Source organism: Geotrypetes seraphini, chromosome 3 (genome assembly GCF_902459505.1).
Source record: "Geotrypetes seraphini chromosome 3, aGeoSer1.1, whole genome shotgun sequence".
In the NCBI taxonomy this organism is placed as follows: domain Eukaryota; kingdom Metazoa; phylum Chordata; class Amphibia; order Gymnophiona; family Dermophiidae; genus Geotrypetes; species Geotrypetes seraphini.
This window is the reverse complement of record NC_047086.1, coordinates 192,532,953-192,555,378: the sequence shown is the minus strand read 5'-3', so window position 1 is coordinate 192,555,378 and position 22,426 is coordinate 192,532,953. Positions and strand designations below refer to the sequence as shown.

At 43.5% G+C, this 22,426-nt stretch overlaps 2 protein-coding genes across 10 annotated transcripts in view; one reads left to right on the top strand and one right to left on the bottom strand.

The window, feature by feature from the left end:
* LOC117356404 (protein FAM171B-like) overlaps positions 1-16,855 on the bottom strand; it is a 23,391-nt gene extending 6,536 nt beyond the window's left edge. For 2 of the 8 annotated variants that reach the window (XM_033935566.1, XM_033935561.1), the window contains exons 1-3: positions 16,382-16,855; positions 10,023-10,126; positions 151-257 (exon numbers count right to left, since the gene is read on the bottom strand). Coding sequence is in view for 6 of the 8 variants with exons in the window: in XM_033935561.1 (XP_033791452.1) it covers positions 151-257; positions 10,023-10,028 (113 nt within the window). In the remaining 2 variants the exon portion in view is untranslated. Of the gene's footprint in view, positions 1-150; positions 258-3,392; positions 3,701-10,022; positions 10,127-16,045; positions 16,333-16,381 lie in introns of those variants that run through there. The other 6 variants (XM_033935563.1, XM_033935564.1, XM_033935562.1 and 3 more) reach the window with 6 other exon arrangements.
* Positions 16,553-22,426, top strand: LOC117356405 (baculoviral IAP repeat-containing protein 5.1-like). Of its 2 annotated transcripts, none has more exons than XM_033935568.1 (4): positions 16,553-17,391; positions 18,482-18,591; positions 21,139-21,256; positions 21,905-22,426. In XM_033935568.1, the coding sequence occupies exons 1-4, from the start codon at positions 17,254-17,256 to the stop codon at positions 22,127-22,129; spliced, it is 591 nt and encodes a 196-aa protein (XP_033791459.1). In that variant the 5' UTR covers positions 16,553-17,253; the 3' UTR covers positions 22,130-22,426. The 2 variants fall into 2 exon arrangements, with proteins under 2 accessions (XP_033791459.1, XP_033791460.1); XM_033935569.1 differs by having other exon boundaries at positions 16,911-17,391; positions 22,013-22,426.

Genomic DNA, 22,426 nt, shown 5'->3' with positions numbered 1-22,426 from the left:
AGGAGAGGCAGAGGAATGGCAGGAAGAAAAAGAAGACTAGTGTGACAATTAAGATGGAGATGTAAGAACATTGGAGTAAAGTATGGGAAGCACTGGGTTATGGCTGGGAGGGGGGTTTAATACTTCAAAGATTAAAGATGAAAAAGTTACCTGAAGTAGCAAATCAGCAAGAATGAGGCTGCCAGTAGAAGGAGAATAGTTCCCACCAGGATAAAAAGAAGAAGAGCTGCATGGTGTCTGGAGTCCATGGTAAAAAGCTGAAATAGAACAGCAGCTGATGTGGATATCAAGAGCAAAGTTTAACAGAACTTTATCAATAAAAACAAACATTTTCACTATGGTATGGCCACATCACCAGTAAAGCTGGTCAGCCATTCTAAGTCACAATATTATCAAGGCTATATCCTGACAAGAGACTGAAAGTATACAAGTACTACACAAGAATCAAGTCAAGACTGCTATTTTCTGCAAAAAGCTCACTATGGATTAGAGGATTAGATTCACTTAATATTCACAATGAATATGCACAAGACTTGTATGTGTTGAAGCAACAGTGTTTTTCACTGGAAAGCCTGTAGCCAGTGGAAAAGCCCTAGAGTAAGTCCCATTTCTTTCAGCAGCTCCCCCTCCAATCAGGAGCACATCTTTGACCTGCACATCTGAACAGATGGCACATTAGCTGGTATAGGCCGATGGCAAAAAAAGAGACAGACTTAGCAGTTGTGTGCCTTCTGAAAAGCAGAAGCAATAGATTAGAAGACAGTCATTCTACATCACCACCATCTTCAGGTGCTGCTAAGAAGAAACTATCAATGGTTGCATAGACCTAGCAAAGCTGCTGCTATATGGTATCCACCTCCAAGTTAGTGGCATAGCCACAGGTAGGCCTGGGCCCAACCACTTTAGGCTCAGGCCCACCCAAAATTCTCATGCCCTTGTTATGGCTGGTGGGGATCCTCAAGCCCCCACCAGCTTTAAAGGTCCTCCAGTGGCAAGATCTCCTCCCATGGCACTGTCCAAGAACTGGCATCATAATGGCTTCCCCCTGTAGGCACATGCTCAATTTCGTGCATGTGTGAAAATGCAGCATGTGCAGGGAGGACAGAGCAGGGGCAGGGGCAGCAGCAGTGCAAGAACAGAGCCACAGGCTAGAGCAAGTGGGAGAGGGAGCAGTTCTTGTTATCAAAGGACCCTTTCAGCTGGTGGGGCTTGAGGATCCCTACCAGGTATTTTTAATGCTATGAGTTGGCCTGGGGAGGATGGATGTGTGTGGAGACCACATGTGCCCACCCAGTTTGCCCAGTGGTCTACCCAAATGTTGAGGTCTGGCCATGCCTCTGCTCCAGGTAAAAGGCTGCTTCTGAGGGAAAGGGTGTGTGTGAGTGTGTGTGTGTGTGTGTGGGGGGGGGGGGGGTATGAGTTTAGGTTGCTTGAAAAAGCTCCTACTCTGGAGTGAGGTTTTGAGAGAACAAGAGAGATCAATTGCTGGGATGTTACTAAAATATGCCAGTCAACAATGTGGTTTGTCCACAACTCTGTGGAAAGATAGATATTTGTTCATTGCATCTATGGCTGCCTCTAGACAAAAAGATCACTATAAAATTATATTCATTAATTCATTAGAAGTAAAGCTCGGCCACCAAGAATCTCACCAAGGATATGTGTTGTTAGTTACACTTTCAATTTTTAACTCTGAACAGTTTCTGTTGAGGTATGTAAAAGGACCATGTCCTCTATGTACGTAAAGAGAACATGTTAGAGTCCCTGCCACTGCCTTAACTCTTGTAATATGAAGTAATGGAGGCTAAACTTGCCTGTCAAAAGCGAGATTCAGTGCATGTGCTAAGTCTGGGTTTAGGACTCTTGTTTCACCAATTTTCTCCTCTTTATGTTGTAGCTCCTGTCTTCTTTCTTCGTGGACACCTGTCTTTATAAACTTATGAGGAAAACCCTAAACTCTATGCATGGTGATCCCAGATGGTATCTCAAAAGAGTTTTTTTTTCCTAGCTAACTCAAGAAAAAAAAAAAAAAAAGTTGGGAGGTTCCTGCTAGTAAATCCTCCTCCCACAAAGACTTTCCCTCCATTCAAAGCACTCATACTTGGAACTATTTAGTGTTTTGTTTTCTAACTTATCAGCCCCAATGAATATTAAGAGTATTTTTCGTCTTTGTCCGAGACTGGCCAAAGGAAGCAGTTCCCAAGTTACTTTTCTTTTTTTACTCCATTCAGAAGAGACACTATTCTCTTCTATTGGTCTAGCAGGAGGCCATGGGCGCCTTTTACTAAGGTGCGCTAGCGTTTTTAGCGCACACACAAGATTAGCGCGTGCTAGTTGAAAAATTACCGCCTGCTTAAAAGAAGGTGGTAGCGGCTAGCGCGCGGGGCATTTTAGCGTACGCTATTCCGCACGTTAAGGCCCTAACGCACCTTTGTAAAAGGAGGCCCAAGAGTATAAAATACGCTTTCTTTACATTTGAGGCTAATCAGTTCTAAAAGTTAGCCTTTAGCCAAGATCCCTCAACTTACACAATCTATTGCAGCACTTAAATTTCACTGTCACCTTCTGGACTTTAGTTAACAATTCTTCCTTTTTATTAAAGTCATCTTTATGTTTCCCCTTAATTGTGTCAGTAAACTCTGCTATAGAGGTCTACACGGGAACGGGGATCGCGCGGGAATCCCACCCTAACCCACGGGACTCCCATGGGGACCCCTATCTGGCCCACGGGACTCCCTTGGGGATGGAAGGCTTTGGAAGCAGGGTTCGTCCACATAATATAATGGACACGTCAGCCTTAGTAAAAGGGGGTTTATAAGTTAATTACCTGAACAGAAAACAAAAAAAGGGTTCCACCAAAGAGATTCCACAAGGAAAACAGCAACGCAAACACAAAAGAAACTGGAATTGATGATCCTGTCAGAAGTAATTGCTGATTTTTTTATGGGGATGGAGGTAATTCCTTGCGGGGATGGGTGGGGAAGGAGAGGATCCTGACGGGGACGGGTGGGGACGGAGAGGATCCTGGCGGGGACAGGTGGGGATGGGTGGGATTTCTGTCCCCGTGTAACTCTCTACTCTGCTATTAACAGTAGAAACACAATGCTTACTAGTCATTTTCCAGTTCTGTCAGCATCAATTACCTCCTGACTACTTATCTCTGATCTGAAGGAGGATTACCTTCCAAAGCTAATCTAACCATGCTCTAGTTAGTCCATAGTAACATAGTCCAATAAAAAAGGTATCACTTGGATTCTTTTTGTTTTATTTCTACATATTATCTCCCAACAGGTTTTAATTTTCAACCCTTCTCTTGGTTCTTAAATTAGTGTATACACATATAAACACACTTATACACACTTTTTTTTTTCCTCCAAAATAAACGCTCTTACCATAAGTAAAATCTTCTTCTCCATGATGCCACATGAACAATTACCCCATTCCAAAGCCAAAAATACCACCTTGGACAAACACCAGCATAAAAACTCTTAAAACTAATCCATTTCCATACGCACAGCTCAGTCCCACATCCCTCTCTCACAAGATTACCCAAACAACCCAGCACAGCCATTTAGAACGTCTTCCCAGAATCCCAATAGTCACGAGGCAGCCTGAGCTACAGACTGCTCCGGAACTACTTTCTTGCCGCTGCCCTGACAAGTGACTCCCTGGCAAAAACCCCATTAAAATTAACCTTCCTTCTTTCCATGCCAGGGTCTTTGTTTGGTCCCCATGCCCTAAATTTCATCTACACCAGCACATCTCCTTCTGCACCACTCTACCCATGAACCAGAAATGCATCTGCTATATGCCTAATGCTCCCTCTTGTGTGCATGCATGAAAAGCGTTCCATGGACTGCTCTTGCTCTGACAACCAGAATGTACTGGGAAGCCCTCCTGACTTTTCTCAACACAGCCCTCATCTTTGCAGGTCCCAAATCCGCCTCCAATCCTGGTCCAGCTCCTCAGATCAGGCCGATACCGCTGTGATCTGCGCTGAGGCTCTCCTACACGTGTGCAAAAACTGTGCATGCCAGGATCGACTCAGCCCAGCACCCTTATGCTTCTAAAGGTCATGTGCTCTGAAACCTATCTGCATACTTTTCTCACTGAGGGGCCAACGCACAGAACTTCACAAACCGGTGCAAAACACTGGGTTACAGAGCAATTTAGTTTTACTGGACAATGATCAAACACAAATGGCATGCAAATTTGCACATACTTAGCAATCGTTAAAATGATGATTTTGCCCCATTTCCTTTTTCTGTTTCAAGTGTTGCCTATTTGGGTGGAGAAAAAAGTTCTTGATGGGGTTCAACACGCTTTTTAGCATTTCATATGGGAGGGTAAGTCCCCTAGGATTAACAGGCAAGTTCTTTACTTAAGTACAGCTGACGGGGGCCTCAGGGTGCCACAGCTACAGAAATATTATCAGGCTGCACAGTTATGAGCTCTTGTGGAATGGCAAGCACAACACTGTAACCTGTGGGTGGAGATTGAACAAGGGGGACTCACCCCAGACGCTTTATTGAACTTCCCCTGGGTTTGGCCGGGAGGCCCTAAATGGGGGGGACTCTCGAGTCCGTCTGTACTACCCTATGGGTATGGTGGCAAACTAGGCTGGTGTTGATGGCGGGGAGCACTTATTCATGGTACACCCTGTATGGTTTGCAATTGGGGGTCGTAAGGAGGGTAATATTTGTCAGACTTGGGCTCGTAAGGGGTTGGTGTGTGTAGGCCAATTGATAGATACAGTGGAGTGAACCATTAAGGGATTTGGTGATGTGCAGGTTCAATATGCCCTGGAGCCCAGAGATCTCTATCCCTACCTTCAAGTCAAACATTATATACTGAGCTTAGGGATGTTGGTAGACTTGGTTCAAGGGAAAACTAGGTTTGAGGCTCTTTTAGGTCCTACCCTGCTTAAGGGCACTATTTCCCAGATTTATCATTGCCTGAATGCTTATATGAATAACCCGCTTCCATATACCATTGCATGGGAAACAGATTTGGGTATTCATCTTTCTCTTGATGACTGGGCTGTTACCTGGCGTCAGGTAAAGTCCTTAAGTATAGCCTCGCCGATTGTGGAAAATGGGTTTAAGGTTTTATTGAGGTGGTATTACTCCTGTCCTCCTTGCCTGATGGGTGGGGAGGCAATGATCTCTGTTGGCGGGGCTGTGGGGAGAGGGGTGACTATTTTCATATGTGGTGGACCTACCCTGTTTTACAGGACTTCTGGACCTCTGTTTTTGACCTTCTTTCAGGCATGTAGACCGCTAACCTGCCTTGACATTTTTGCATCTTTTTCCTCCCTTTGAGGTGGAGGATGTGACCTTTAGTAAATTATTTTTGTCTGCAGCCCATTTGGTAGTAGCTGCTTTATGGAAAGAACCATACTCCCCAACATGTGCAATGCTTTTTCAAATTTGGATACCCGATTTGCTTTGTATATGCTCACTGCTCAAAAGAATTGCAGAATGGGGGCCATTGGAAAACTCAGTCTGTCCTTTGAACTTTGTAGGCTTTGAGGGGGGGGGGAAGAGTATCTTGAATGGGGTACTGTGAAACCTCTGTACTCCTGTTTTTGCTGTTCTGTTATACAATGTGGTTTTTTGGGCTGCCATTTTATCTAATAAAAAAACTTTTGTCAATTAAAAAAATATATATCTATGTGGTATAAATGTGCAGGAAGCCAGTCTCTTTCAAATGAAAGGCAACTCTGGAATGAGGGGGCATAGGATGAAGGTTAAAGGGGATAGAGATAGAAGTAAGCTCAGAAAATACTTTTTCACAGAAAGGGTGGTGAATGTGTGAACGGCCTCTTGGTGGAGGTGGAGAGAAAAAGTATACCTGAATTCAAGAAAGCTTAGGATGAGTACATTGGATCATGAAGGGAGAGGAGGGGATAGTAGATGGCATGGATAAGCAGACTAGAAAGGCCAGCCATATGATCTTAATCAGCCTTCCCCTATCTCTGGTTTTCAGTTTTTAAGCAAGTTAACAGAAACAGTTATAAACACCTGCTCAGATGGTATTATGGCCCTGGAAGATTAGACACATTTGTTAAACTAGAAATGATAAATGCTGGGGGCCAAAATTTTGGTGTGCATATCTAAGCACCATATATAGATACATAAACTGGTAACCATAAGAAGGAAGAGATTGGAACAGCTCAATAGGGTAAAGAGCCTACGGTCAAACAATTTTGAGCTCATTTCCTCTATGGTAGTTCCTTCCCAGCAACTCTACCATTTTCATTGATTACAATCCTTGGTTCAGTGCATTTGATTCAGTCCATTTTGCCAGAATGTACTTATTGATCCAAAATATCAGAAAGGGAGAGCAGATTTTCAAACTATCTGCAAAGTTAGCTAGCAGTTTCTGTGAATTTATGCCTGTTTTTGGAAGTGAAACTATGCACATAATGTACTTTTATTTTGATCATTCGATCATTTTGATCATTTGCATCAGCATTATTGTGAGTACCTTAACTGAATAAATGTACATGTAAACTTTTTGGGGAAAAAAATTATGCACAAGCTGCTTGGGTTGAAAATAAGTGGTAAAAGGGAAAGGAACATGCCCAATGCCTGCACTCAAGAGCTGAATGGCACACACAGCTGTTGCTCGCAGGCCAGTAGAGTGTGAAGCCATGATCACTGGAGCAACAAACAAGCAACAGCAAGGGCAAAAACATTGGTGCATTTTTTTTTTGTGCATTCCAGTGATTTTAGATGCAGACACACCATATGCAAAAACCACACATAGCCACCGATTTTAAAATTCGGGCAAATGTTTAAAATTCTGTTAAAATACCCCTACCTTCATGCTACTGAAATCTCCAACCTGCCAAAAAAGTTTGCACGGTAAAAGGTGAGCATTCCTTGCTGTGCTCTTTTAATACTCCTTGTATTTTTCTACTTCAACTCTTCCCTTCCCATCCTATCAAACATTATAGGGCTAGATTGACTAACCTTGGCCGGCCGACTGATCCAGAATGCAAATGGGGCGATAGGAGGCACGACACGGATCGCTGCAGAGCAATCCCAATGCATGCGCAGACCATCTTCTTTGCCTTTAGATGGTCTGTGCATGCTCTTGCTGTCCGTTAAACTTTGCTTTTTTATTTTTTTACTCACGAGCCCATGATTTTAATCCACAGGTTCAAAGTGGGTTAAAACTACGGGCTCACAATGCAGGGAAGGGCGGCAAAGGAAGGAGAGTTAGGATGGCAGAGAGGCAGGAAAGGATGTGAGCAACTGGTCCTCAGCAGTCGCTTCTTCTTGATCGGCCAGCCCAGTCAGTGTTCCTGAATTTTGTTTAGTGACTCGAGGCCCTTCCTACTTTGCATGCCGTTTCCCCTCATTTGCATGCGTGAATCAGATCGGGTGTGGGAGGAAGGTTAGTGAATCGGGTCGCAAAGTGGTCAGGACACAATCGGTGGACTTAGTGAATCTAGCTCATAGTTCCTTTTCCTCTCTCTTTCTCTACCCTGGTCTCTACTTCTACCTCTCCTCCCCTTGTTTGACTAGTCTATCCTTGATTATGCAGTACTGTACATTGTAAACCACATACCTGCTTCTCATAATGCGGTATATCAAGACTTAATAAAACTTGGACTTGTAATGCATTTGCATAGAATTCTCAGTGGCTGCAATTGCATTTGGTAAAAGCTGCAGAAAACACTCTTGTGCATTGGAGGATTTTACCGACCACAATAGCAGCCATACACCATATTCCCCACCCTCCAGCTTCACTGGCATTATCTTGTGGAATGAGAATCCTCGTTTCCCCCTTTTTGGAACCTGCAAACTTAACTGTGGAGTGGTAAGAGAGAGCAGCAGTGGATCACCAGCTAATCTCAATATATCACACTTACAAAAAATCTGTGCAAGCAGTCCTCTCTAAAACTCCGAACCAAAACTCCTCTTTAGACACCAAGGAATTCTTCAGTGACAACCAGGAATATGGAACTCACGCCCATCACCAACCTTCCCCTTCTCAGTCACCCTCACAAGAGCTCCAGACCTGCAGGATATGGCGAGCGCTTGAGCAATCTGAGCTGCGACCAAACGCTCTTCCCAAAGCAGAAATACAGGTCTGTGATTTATTCCGTGTTGTTGTACTTGTAATAAGAAACAAGGGTGGTGGGGCCCGTAGGGTGTTAAAATCTATACTGTATAGCCAGATTTTGCAGAAAAAAAGGATGTATTTAATAGATTTGAATAATACAGGCAATAACCTGTTATTTACCGGTAGCTTTACAGCACTTTCCCTCTCGTAATTTCCCTTCTAAGTCTCTACCACTCTTGTAATTTTCCCTTCAAAGTCTCAATCATGTAAACAGCACCCTAAATTGTAATTCCTGGAAATGTCCAGTTATCTTCTTTTGTAATCCGCCTAGAACTGCAAGGTACTGGCGGAATAGAAGTCACTAATGTAATGTAATCTAAAAGTGTTCGTACAAAACTCATGAACCCTGGTTCCTAGAGGTCTTTCCCAACCGAGAAAAGTAAAGAACTACCATTAACTTCTCACACTCATCTATTTCATCACTCCAAAGACTGATGTCTAGTAGGGGATCTTTACATAAAACTATCTCCTCCTTTAATTGAGTGGACAGGTCCCCCCTCTCTATTTGAGCCTTTGCTCATGTAACTATTCTTCCTACCTCTTGTTTTTCATGGGTACCTGTGTCTTGGTGGTAGGGACAGACTTTTCAGTTCATTTATTAGTGACACTGGAAAAGGCCTTAAGGGAAACATATGTCTATTCCCAAGATGACAAATATTCATGACACAAAGGTCAATAGCCAGTGTAATGGCCACCATCCAACTTAAAAATGGATATGAATGTTCATGTACAGCAATGTGTATATCTAGCAGCACTATAGAAATAAGTAGTAGTAATAGTAGTAGTAGTAGTAGTAAGTTATACCACTGAAAATTCGTGTATGAACTTTAAATGGATACTTAAGAACATAAGAATTGCCATACTGGGACAGACTGAAGGTCCATCAAGCCCAGTATCCTGTTTCCAACAGTGGCCAACCCAGGTCCCAGTACATAACTAGATACCAAGTAGTAAAACAGATTCTATGCTGCTTATCCTAGGAATAAGAAAAGGATTTCCCCCAAGTCATCTCAATAATGGCCTATGGACTTCTCTCAAGAAATTATCCAAACCTTTTTTAAACCCCACTAAGCTAACTGATTTTTCACCACATTTTCTGGCAATGAGTTTTAATTACACGTCTGAAGAAATATTTTCTCCGGTTTGTTTTAAATCTACTACTTAGGGCTAGATTCACTAAGCAAACCGATCGTGTACCGATCGATTTGCGACCCGATTCCCCAACCTCGTGGCCGATCACCTCCGACCCAATTCCGATCCACGCATGCAAATGAAGGGGAAACGGCATTCAAATGATGGCAGGCAGCGATTAACTAACAAAAACCCTGCAACACCGACTGAGCTGGCCCATCACAAAAAAGCGACTGCTGGGGACCAGTCGTTCACTGCTTTCCAACTTAGGTATTCAAGTGTCAATGAATAAGTTGTAGGTCTAACCTAAAATATGAGGGCAAATCAAAAATTAAAGGCAATTGTTAAATTATGTGATAATCGGAACAGAGCTAGCAAAATGCAACATAATAGGAGGCTCAGGGCTGCAGCTGGAGGACATCTGCGCATGCGTTGACGTCATGACGACATCCTGCATGCACGTGTTATCATTGCACCAACATCCGTGTATTTTCGTGTGCCGCGAGATTAGTGTGCCAGCAGCTTAAAAAAGTTTGTGACACACTGGTTTAGAACCTTCATATCAGCTGAGGAAGGAATCTTAATGAATCTCTTTCAACTGACAAACTTGATTTTTAACACCGATTTTCCCCCTTGTGCTGCTGTGTCAAGCAGGATTTCTAGGCATTTCCAGAGAGACAAAATTAGCATGTTCATGCCCTGGTTTCATGATGGAAGAAATAAATTATTTATGTGACACTTTATACAGTAATTACCTTCATTCTAGCCTTGTAAAGCTGCACTCAGACCTGCCACAGGGCCCAGCTGAGAGATTTCAGGCAAGTCGTGGATTTCTGCCAATGCTGATCAATTGCTGTACCTAGACCAATGATTTCCAAATGGTAGAAGCAGGGACTATGAATACCACAATGCAACGGGTTATAGCAGATCTTACACGGCAAGGCCAAACTAGAACCTCCTGTTTATATGTGGGGCTTCGAACTTTCCATCCAGTTCACTGTTAAAGGCATGCTATAAAGTGTGCAGGCATGTTCAATGGACTCACTCTGCTGTAGCTTTCTCCATGCTCATACAGAATTCCTGCTTACTTCAGCAGATTCTCTTCTCAGTCTAGGTCAGGGGAGGGAACTCCGGTCCTCAAGAGCAGTATTCCAGTCGGGTTTTCAGGATTTCCCCAATGAATATGCAGGAGATCTATTTGCATGCACTGCTTTCAATGAATATTCATTGGGGAAATCCTGAAAACCCGACTGGAATACGGTTCTCGAGGACCGGAGTTCCCTACCCCTGGTCTAGGTGAATGCTAGGCAAACTGTGGATTTTGGAAGTCCAAAGATCTGTTCATGGGATTTGAAGTATGGAAAGGACGTATTCAATTACATTTCAGGTGTAGGAAAGTTTTTTCCCCAGTAGTTCTTTGCCACAGAAATGAACCTACTGGGATTCTGTGGAGAGATACAAAATATTAAAATCTCAAGGAAAACAGATCAACTGACTGCTCTGGCAAGGAGTAGAAGCAGCAAGGGAGAAAAGCAGTTTTAGAAGCAAAAACGAGCAGAGGAGGGAGACAGAGGAGAGCAGGAGGCTAGGGGCTGGGCGAGAGTTAGCTCCGCCCACCCCCACCGCGTCAGAGGAGTCAGCACCCGAACCCCCCATAAAAGGGGGCGGAGAAGGACTGAAAGGTGAGTTAGTGGCAAGCAGCGCAGAAGAGACGAACACACAAGCAGCAGTAAGGTAAGGAAGAGAAAAGACAACACACACAAGAAAGCAGCAAGGCAAGAAGCAGATACAGAAGGAACAACCACACACAAGCAAAAGTTAGGCAAGGTTGTGCAAAGGCACCAGGCACAGAAAGAACAATCACACAAACAAAAGTAAGGAAAGGTAGAGCGTAGGCAGTCCATACAAAGGCAGAAGGCAGTAAAGCAAGAAGCAGGTGCAGAAGGAAGCAGGCACCGAAGGAACACGTAAACTTATCTGTTTTTTTTTTAAAGTAGTAACCCCGATGGAAGCAGAAGGTAACCAGAAGATGAGCTTTCCAGTGTTCTGCGCGGACTGTCATATGTATGACTACCTCCCCTCGGGGAGACAGTCATACGTATGCAGTCGGTGTCAGGAGCTGAAAAGCTTGAAGAAAGAAGTCAAGCGACTTGAGGACAAGATACAGGAGCTAGAAGGACTTTACACCACGGAGGACCCTACCAGGGCATTTGAAGACTTCAGGAGTGAGAAACACATCGAGAAGGAAGTCAGGGAACTCGAGGAATTCATTGAGGAAGCATACAGGAGGAGGGTGGAAGAGAACGAACTCCAGATGAGAGATGATGCAACACCAACTTGGAAGGGGGAGCAAGAAGCAGATGACCTCAAAGAAGACACCCACAGAAGAATACCACACGAGGGGGAAGAATTGGCTAGTCGATGCCCAGAAGAAGAGAGAGCTAAGCACACCGAGGACATTGACCTGAGACCGATAAGAAAATTGAAGAAGGGAAAGTCAGCGATCCTGGTGGGAGACTCGATATTGAGGCATGTGGACAGCCACATAGCAGGAGGAAGAGAGGATCGACTGGTGACCTGCCTCCCAGGAGCGAGAACCAAGGACATCGTGGACAAAATTGGGAAGGTCCTGGAAGGAGCGGAGACGGAAGAGACCGCAGTAATGATCCACATCGGGACGAATGATGTCAGCAGGAGAGACTACAGAAGAGGCACGCTGATAGAACAGTTCAAGATTCTAGGAAGGAAACTGAAGATGAGGACCCAGAAGATAGCATTCTCAGAGATCCTACAGGTACCGAGGGCAGATGTGAAAAGGCAGGAAGAACTACAATCAATAAATGCATGGATGAGGAGATGGTGTGAGGAAGAAGGGTTCCACTTCGTGAGGAACTGGACAACGTTCTGGGGCAAGAGCAAGCTCTACAGGAGAGATGGACTGCACCTGAGCGTGGCGGGAACAAGACTTCTAGCAAACAACGTCAAGAGAGGAATAGAACAGGCTTTAAACTAAGAGAAAGGGGAAAGCCGACAGTCGACCTAGCGTCGATGATTCGGAAAAAGGTATCCCGTGAAGATACTAAGGGGAAAAAAGGCAGGGAAGAAACAAGAGACAAATTACAGGAGTCAACTAACCCAGAAGAGGAGGTTAGAAAGATTGTAGCAAAAGAGAAGACACCAAAGACTGAAGCACAGGGAAAAGAAATGAAGACGACAAAATGCCAGGATCTAAACTGCATATATACTAATGCAAGGAGTTTAAGAAACAAAATGGGGGAGCTAGAAGCCATGGCCAATGCAGAGGACATAGACATCATTGGAATCTCTGAAACGTGGTGGAATGAGGAAAACAAATGGGATACAGCACTGCCGGGGTACAAGCTCTATCGCCGGGATAGGTTAGGTCAGAAAGGAGGAGGAATAGCCCTATACGTAAAAGAAAGCATACAATCGACAAGAATGGACACAGCGGAGATGATCAACAAACTGGAATCGCTATGGGTTAAAATACCGGGTAGGAAAGGGCATGAAATAAAGATGGGCCTATACTATCGTCCACCCGGGCAAACTGGAGATAGCGATAAAGAAATGGATGCCGAGATGAAGCGAGAATGCAAAAGTGGTTACACAGTTGTTATGGGAGACTTCAACTATCCTGGGATAGACTGGAGTCTTGGAAGCTCAAGATGCGCTAGGGAGACAGAATTCCTGGAGGCTATACAAGATTGCTTCATGGAGCAGCTTGTTAGAGAACCGACGAGAGGAAATGCCACTCTGGATTTAATCCTAAATGGACTAAGGGGACCTGCAAAGGAAGTGGAAGTAGTGGGACCGTTGGGAAACAGTGATCATAATATGATCAAGTTCAAGGTTGAAGTAGGCATACCGAACGGAAAGAGAACCATAGCGACATCTTTCAACTTCAGGAAAGGAAACTATGAAGCAATGAGGGAAATGGTAAGGAAGAAACTTAGGAACACTTCCAAAAAATGGCAAACAGTAGAACATGCCTGGTCTTTTTTCAAAGACACAGTGAGCGAGGCACAAAATCTGCACATCCCCAGATTCAGAAAGGGGTGCAAAAAGGGTCGAACAAAAGACCCAGTATGGATGACTAAAATAGTGAAGGAAGCGATAGGCAATAAGAAAAATTCATTCAGGGAATGGAAAAAGGACAAAACTGAAGGGAACCAGAAGGAGCACAGGAAGTATCAAAAAGAATGTCACCGTGTGGTTCGAAAAGCCAAAAGAGAGTATGAAGAGAGGCTAGCCAGGGAGGCACGAAATTTCAAACCGTTCTTCAGATATGTTAAAGGGAAACAGCCAGCTAGGGAGGAGGTAGGACCGCTGGACGAAGGAGACAGGAAGGGAGCGGTGAAGGAGGAGAAAGAAGTCGCAGAAAGACTCAACATGTTCTTCTCGTCTGTATTTACAAACGAAGACACAACCAACATACCGGAACCTGAACAAATATTCAATGGAAATCAAGCAGAAAAATTAACATCCATGGAAGTGAGCCTTGATGATGTACACAGGCAGATAGAAAAACTTAAAACTGACAAATCCCCGGGTCCGGACGGAATCCATCCCAGGGTTCTGAAGGAATTAAAGGAGGAGATAGCGGAACTACTGCAGCAAATTTGCAACCTATCCTTGAAAACAGGCATGATCCCGGAGGATTGGAAGATAGCCAATGTCACGCCCATCTTTAAAAAGGGATCAAGAGGTGACCCGGGAAACTACAGACCAGTGAGTTTGACTTCGGTTCCGGGGAAACTGACGGAAGCACTGATTAAAGAACACATCGATGAACATCTGGAAAGAAACGAACTTTTGAAAACAACCCAACATGGTTTCTGCAGGGGGAGATCGTGCCTAACGAACTTATTGCACTTCTTCGAAGGAATTAACAAACAGATGGACAGAGGAGACCCCATAGACATCATATACCTTGATTTCCAAAAAGCCTTTGACAAGGTGCCTCACGAACGTCTACTCCGGAAACTGAAGAACCATGGAGTGGACGGAGACGTACATAGATGGATCAGAAACTGGTTGGCGGGTAGGAAACAGAGGGTAGGGGTGAAGGGCCACTACTCGGACTGGATGGGGGTCACGAGTGGTGTTCCGCAGGGCTCAGTGCTCGGGCCGCTGCTATTTAATATATTCATAAATGATCTAGAAACAGGCACGAAGTGTGAGATAATAAAATTTGCGGACGATACAAAACTATTTAGTGGAGCTGGGACTAAAGAGGAATGCGAAGAATTGCAAAGGGACTTGAACAAATTGGGGGAATGGGCGGCGAGATGGCAGATGAAGTTCAACGTTGAGAAATGTAAAGTATTGCATGTTGGAAACAGAAACCCGAGGTACAACTATACGATGGGAGGGATATTATTGAATGAGAGCAACCAAGAAAGGGACTTGGGGGTAATGGTGGACATGACAATGAAGCCGACGGCACAGTGCGCAACAGCCGCTAAGAAAGCAAATAGAATGCTAGGCATAATCAAGAAGGGTATTACAACAAGGACAAAAGAAGTTATCCTGCCATTGTATCGGGCGATGGTGCGCCCGCATCTGGAATACTGCGTCCAATATTGGTCTCCGTACCTTAGGAAGGATATGGCGTTACTCGAGAGGGTTCAGAGGAGAGCGACACGCTTGATAAAAGGGATGGAAAACCTCTCATACGCTGAGAGATTGGAGAAACTGGGTCTCTTTTCCCTGGAGAAGAGGAGACTTAGAGGGGATATGATAGAGACTTATAAGATCATGAAGGGCATAGAGAGAGTAGAGAAGGACAGATTCTTCAAACTTTCGAAAAATAAAAGAACAAGAGGACACTTGGAAAAGTTGAAAGGGGACAGATTTAAAACGAATGCTAGGAAGTTCTTCTTTACCCAACGAGTGGTGGACACCTGGAATGCGCTTCCAGAGGGAGTAATAGGGCAGAGTACAGTACAGGGGTTTAAGAAAGGATTGGACAATTTCCTGCTGGAAAAGGGGATAGAGAGTTATAAATAGAGGATTACTGCACAGGTCCTGGACCTGTTGGGCCGCCGCGTGAGCGGACTGCTGGGCATGATGGACCTCAGGTCTGACCCAGCAGAGGCATTGCTTATGTTCTTATGTTCTTATGTCCTGAGATTTATTTGAAGTGCACTGAAAAGAAACAAGCTTTTGATTAGTTGTGGGAGAATAGCTTTCAAGGTTCAAAGATCCCTGCTAACAGAGTTTTAGGATTTTGTCTCATGAGCTCTACAGGACTACAGAAGAAGAGAAAGAACAAAAACACAGAAGAAGAGAAAGAATAAAAACATGAGTACTACTGCTCTTGGCCAAAGATCTATCATGTATCTTGCTTCTTGAACATATGCCCAATGGCATCTGGTAATCCTTACACCTTCCATGTGCAATTAATACTACAGGTACCAGAATGCAATGGAAGAGGAAGTGTGGATAAGGTATGACTACACTATAATCTCCCTCCAGAAATTAGTTCATTTAGCAGCTCTCTGATTTTAAAACAAAAAACACCCAAATATAGAAAACCACGACAGAAACATTTTTGGAGTTCTATAATTCAGATCTAATATAACAAGAACGTCGTAGGAATGCATCTTTGAGGGTAAATCAGTTATTTGTGTATCTCAGTCTGCAGAACTCCCTTCTTATTCCAGTACTGGGATACCCCCCTTCCACGCGCCTCAATGCCTAGTGGCACCCATCACTATCCCAGTACTGAGAACCGTATACAAATCTGCATATGCACCTCAGCTCTGCTTTGGAGCCTTCCCTTCTGTTTCACAATTGAGACTCTTCCAGTGCACCGCATTTAAGGCGCGGATATGTATAATTTGACACTTTGCTCCTAATGACTGCAGATTAAATATAACGACCGATCAGACCATGCAGGCGCATTCCCAGTATAACGTAGAGAGAAAACTAATGGTAACAAAAGAAACCCAGCATGTAGATTTAGCAAAAGTATTATTAAATCCAGACAGTTATCCACGTCCTACATTTTTTGAGACGCTTCTTCAGTGAAAGGCGCGCGAGCACAAAAAAAAAACTACACAGCTATTAAAAAAAAAAACAACCAACTGACCGCAAACTGCGCACCTTCCTCGTGACGTCGGGCGTCCCGCGCTTTGCTCGGCGCCCTTACCCCCGCACAATCCACGCCAGCACGTCGCTGTGCCGTGCTCAGGGCGCTTCCAGCTAGGCACGGTGGCAGATGGCCGGACAAAAGGCCCGAGCCAACTGTCGAGTGCGCCGAGTATTAGGTTTCCTCGGCTGGAGACCAGGGGGAGCATCTCTGGAGGATAAAATATCAGATTAGCTGAGGCTCGCGCTTATTGTCCCAGGCCGATCTTTGGAAACAAAGAGAAAGCGTCATAAAAAGTATCCCTATCTACCATTGGTGCCATGTTGGCCCGAGTTGTGTGTTCATCTTATTTTCTGCCTAATAAAAATTATTAAAATAATAATAAAAAATAATTTCACGCCCCAGAGCCGATTGAGTTTTCCAAGGAAGAGATAGTGAAAAAAACCCTACACATCCCAGAAAATGTTTTAAGTTGCAAGAACCCCTCCCCCCCCCCCGAGCTCCCAGCCCCTGCTGGATTGTCTTTAGGTGGGGCGCACAGTTAGTTTTGGTCTTTGGAGCTACCGGGGAGGTTAATGGTTTTGGCCTTTTCCTTCTCTATCTTCACAGTGTGCAGATCACAGCAGGTGTTTTATGTTTATTGAGAGCTTCTATACCGCTACTAATGACTGGGGGGAGTCAATTCAAACGGTTTTCTGGAGCTTATGTAAAGGTGCAAGCGGTTAAGGTAATTACATACGTTTCGTAAACCCCAGAGGGTGAAGCTCGTTTCGGAAGATTACTAGCTAGCAAAAAAAAAAAAAAAAGAAGGAAGAGGTTTTAGGTTGAGCAGAAAGTGGGCTGCTTGTAGCTTTGTGAGTTTCCCAAGACCGATGGCCTGCTCTCTGGAGGATCTGTCGCTGGCTTCAAAGCGCCTGCTGGAATTTCAGAGCATGTACGATTATGAGAACAGACTGAAGACATTCACAGATTGGCCCTTCACGGAGGGCTGCCAGTGCACCCCTGAGAACGTGAGTATTCAGGTGCACCCCGAAGTTCCATCCTTGGTTAAGGGAACAAAAACGAGGTCTACTGCTAATTGCACTGTGCGATTTTTAAGCGTCCTGAGAGAGGTTCCTGAGTTAAATTACTAATCACAGTAGAACAGAACAACCAAAATCGGATTGAGGTGTTGGCAGTACAGGCAGGAAATGTCATAGGCATCCCTGCCAGCAAAAGAACATTTTTAAGGAAGGAGTAGAGTAGAGAATACTTAGCCCCTTAATCCACCTTTGGAATCGCCCACCACCCCCCAAAAAAAAAAAAAATGAACTTCTGGCTAGGCCCATGCTTTTTTACCAACTGATTTAGGAGCCCTTATACTAAGCTGCAGTAAAATAATGGCCTTAGCACACCTTTATGTAGTTCTTTCCTATGTGCCAAGGCCATTTATACATCTGTTGGGAAATGACCAATTTTCCAGTTTTTGCAGTAATGACCGGGCACTAATTCTGCCATTAATATGGGGCACTTGCTGTCTACCTTTTTTTGTAGGTGGTAAGGGCTCATGCCTAATCCTGTGTAATATAGCACTTTTTTAGTATAAGCAAAACCAACAATTACCATAGGATACCTGAGCACATCTCATGATAAGCCATTTTAAAATCGCAGTAAGTTTCCAAGTTTTATTTAAAATTTGGTTAAATGCTTATATAAAACTTTCAAAGCGATGTACACTTATAAAATAGGTAAATAAGGACATATAATAGACAGATGTTGGCCATCACTAACTAGAAATTGGGCTAAAAAGGGTAGTACTACAATTTCATTAACAGAAAAGAGCGAATAAAGGAAAAAAACATTGGGGGATGGGGTTGCTGGTAGCCAAAGGCTTATTGTTGAGAGTCACAAACAATGTGATTATTTGGGGCGATACATGTCTGTGGTTTAGGTCTTAAACTATTTCCCAAAAGCTTAGTGAAAGAGTTCCTCAAAATCCTCCCCTCCCCCCCCCCCCCCCCCCCCCAAGTTGACTGTAATCATACTAGCTAGCATTGTATGTTTGGTTCTGGCTTGCAATGCTGCTGGATCTGGACTGACGACTTTGCTTCTGCTCTCTAGATGGCCCAAGCTGGCTTTATCCACTGTCCAACTGAGAATGGGCCAGATGTGGCTCAGTGTTTCTTCTGCCTCAGGGAGCTTGAGGGCTGGGAGCCAGATGACGACCCATGGTGAGCAGCAAAAACGCCCTTTCTCATTGAAAAAGCATTCCCGTGAAAGGAGATGTCGAATATTAAGATATTTATTGTACAAGATCATTCTAACTGATCTTGGCTGATTTATTGTAAAGGATGACTATGAGTTGAGATATTTGGGTCATGGCATAGCTCTCTTTTTCCAGAAGGCTGCAGTGTTATCAAATTGCCCAAAATCCAGGAGGGAGACTCTATGGGCAACTCTGGCTTTAAACTTGCATCCTAATACAGTGCTGCATTTGTAGTCTGGGTTTACCTTTTGAAATCAGTGCTGCTGATCCCATGATGCATCAGGATAAGGTTATCAGAAATCCTGAATTGGCTTATAATCTCCCTTTTGGAACAGATAACATGTAAGCGCCGGGGCAATGAATGAGCCAGGGGACTACAAGTAATGGCAACCAGCAGCACCTACTAGAATGTTTGTTTATTTGCATTAAATTAAAATCCAGTTTCCTAAGGAAGAGACTGGTCTAGTATAGCCCTAAATCTGTGTATAAATCTTTGAATAATTCTTACACTGAACCAATAAAGTATTGACCTACCAGCCTCTGGGACCAATACAGCCAGAAGGCTACTGCACAAGCTCTGGGGAGGTGTTTTCTGTAACTGCCAAACAGTGACACCTATTGGCTAGACATGGGATACATGTTCACTGGGTTCTAGATCCCTGGCCTGAGGAATTCCAACAAGGACAGCCATACTGATGCTTGTTTATTGGGATTTACAGTATTAACTGCCATTATGAAAAAATTCCCCCAAGGCAGTGCACAGCAAGTACAATTCAACATAAAACTCACAATTTTGTTAACAGCATAACAGTAGTAAAAAGAACAAATATGAACATAAATACAATGTATGAGGTAAACTCAAAATCAGCAAATTGAAACTTAATAGGACTACTATGAAACTATTTCAAAAATATACTTAACAGTACTAAAAATCAAATGAGAGAGATATAATACTTAGGAAACACCTAATAAGCACACACCAGAACACTCATAACATAGCTATGATGCTAATGCTTTTCTACACTACACCTGAAATGTCACCTAAAGTCCAAGAAAAAGTCTCTGCTTGTTTGACTGACATTGCTGCCCGGAAATCCTGCTGTCATCTGAAACTACATATGTCCAAGACTGAGCTGCTCCTCTTTCCTCCTAAACCCTGTACTGCTCCTTCTCCTTTCTCCATCTCAGTAAATAATACTGTCATTGTTCCAGTTTCCTCTGCTCGCAACCTTGCAGTGGTTTTCGACTCCAACCTCCATTTTCTACGCATATCCAACAAGTTGCTAATACTTGTCACTTCTATCTCTTCAATATCGCCAAAATTTGCCTCTTCCTCTCTGAGCACACTACCTGGACCTTTGTTCACACTCTCAAAACTCACACTTAGATTACTGCAATCTACTCTTAACTGATATCCCGCAGTGTCGCCTCTCCCCCTTGCAATCTGTGCAAAACTGCTGTACAACTCATCTTCTACCAACCTTGCTACGCTCATGCCACCCCCTTCTCCTTAAGTCATTTCACTAGCTCCCTATCTGCCATCGCATACAGCTCAAGATCTTATTGCTGACCTACAAGTGTGTTCATTCTGCTGCCCCTCAATATCTCGCCTCGCTTCTCTCTCCTTGTACACCTCCCAGAGAACTCCGTTCCTCAGTTAATTCACTCTTAACGTTACCCTTCTCCTCCACTGCCAATTCCAGACTTCGTTCCTTTCATCTAGCTGCCCCCTATTCCTGGAATAAATTACCCGAGTTTGTCCGTCAAGCCCCTTCCCTTGTTTAAAAGCAGACTGAAAACCCACCTTTTTGATATAGCTTTCTCATTGACTCTACTCCTCTGCCCTCCAACCCAGCCCACTGATTAACCCGTTCCCTTAACTGTATCCATCACATCCTGTTTGTCTTGCCTGTTTAGATTGTAAGCTCTTTCACGCAGGGACTGCTTTCCTATTCTTTGTGACTGTGCAGCGCTGCATGCGTCTGGTAGCACTAGAGAAATAATTAATACCAGTAGTAGTACAATTCAGTGGGTGGTACAGAGTCCTTTGGGATAAACAGATGGAATTATTTATATTGTGAATAAAGATTCATTGAGACATAACGATAGAAGCCACTTTTAACATAACATAACTTTATTCTTCTATACCTCCATAATCAATTTCTAGGCAGTTTATACAAAAGAAGGCTGGACAATCGGCGAAATACAATTCAAATAATTGAAATACAAAAAGTTTATTAAATATGATCAATGTAAAATTTTGTTAACAGTAATATCCACATTTAGAAATGAATTTATCAAACAACACTGACTTAATTAGTACTTTTTGAAATGCACCACAAGACAGCATAACTCCACCAATACAATTACCCCACCAGGACTGCTGCTTACTTGCTTGAAATGCAAGAGTCCTATCCAAAGAAGCTGGAGCAAATTTTGCCAGCGTTTTCCCTCCTCCTTGTGCCTGCATTAGATGAGCTGTGGATGACTGAAGGTTTTTTGCCCTGCACAGGATGGAACACTGCAACCGCTCCTCCAACTGTGCTTTTATTACTCTGCGCACAAACTTTGACGACCTGACTATGGAGGAGTTCATCCGGCTGGAGCTAGAGAGGATGAAGTGCTTCTATGTAAGTATTGTCCGACTTCAGTTTTGACACAAGTTCAAACCCTGCCTTCAAAGGTGCCTTTAGAACAGTGGTCTCAAACTCAAACCCTTTGCAGAGCCACATTTTGGATTTGTAGCTACTTGGGAGGACCTCAGAAAAAATAGTTAATGTCTTATTAAAGAAATGACAATTTTGCATGAGGTAAAACTTTTTATAGTTTATAAATCTTTCCTTTTGGCTAAGTCTTACTAATAATATTGTAAAACTCTTTATAGTTTATAAATCTTTCCTTTTGGCCAAGTCTTACTAATAATATTGTAATTTATAGCTAAAGAGACATAGGATCAAGAAACTGTTTTATTTTACTTTTGTGATTATGATAAACATACTGAGGGCCTCAAAATAGTACCTGGCGGGCTGCATGTGGCTCCCGGGCCGCGAGTTTGAGACCACTGCTTTAGATCAATGTTTCTCAATGCAGTCCTCGGAACACACTGGGCCAGTCAGGTGTTTAAGGACATCCATAAGGAATCTGCATGATAATTTGCATGCATTGGCTCTGTTTCACACAGATCTATCCCATGCATATTCACTGTTAATAGTCCTGAAATCTGGACAGGGTTGGGAATTGCTGCATTGGATGAAGGGAGTCATTTTCTTTTCCTCTAGCCTCCACAAAATTATGTTGTCTCGCCTTTTCTGTCTTGCTTTATGGAAGAAGGGCATGGACTTCATGCAACAGCTGATTCTGCATTCTTTGACCTATTTTCTTTTAAGCGCAAACACATTAATAGAAGCATTCTCCTGTTTGAGGAAGCGTTTGCAGCTACCACAAATAGCCTTCTGGAGTACTGTGCCACATGCCACCAGTGCACCATTGAACTAGATCCTTAGCAAGCTGACCCTGAATGGGAAAAGATATTCACATTGTGCCCTCTGCTACTGCTATCATCTGTCATGGACCTGTACTTGTGAACACAGATATCAACATGCTACTGCTAACACTGTAAGAAAATGCTTTCTTCCCTTACAGTATGGACATAATCATCCTTTGTGAGATGAGTTCTTAATAATCACTTAAGTCTTTCATATTTTAAAGAAAGTGATGGAATGAGGCTACATTTAATTACCTGTACTGTCTGCCTTGGTTTAATATGTCTTAAATAAATATAAATGTTTTGGTTTAACATG

Bases quoted from the DNA above. Each gene is read 5' to 3' on its own strand.
- LOC117356405 (XM_033935568.1), top strand. From the start codon at position 17,254: ATGGCCTGCTCTCTGGAGGATCTGTCGCTGGCTTCAAAGCGCCTGCTG. The intron at 17,392-18,481 runs GTGAGTATTCAG...TCTGCTCTCTAG, and splicing joins GCCAGTGCACCCCTGAGAAC to ATGGCCCAAGCTGGCTTTAT. The intron at 18,592-21,138 runs GTGAGCAGCAAA...TGCCCTGCACAG, and splicing joins GAGCCAGATGACGACCCATG to GATGGAACACTGCAACCGCT.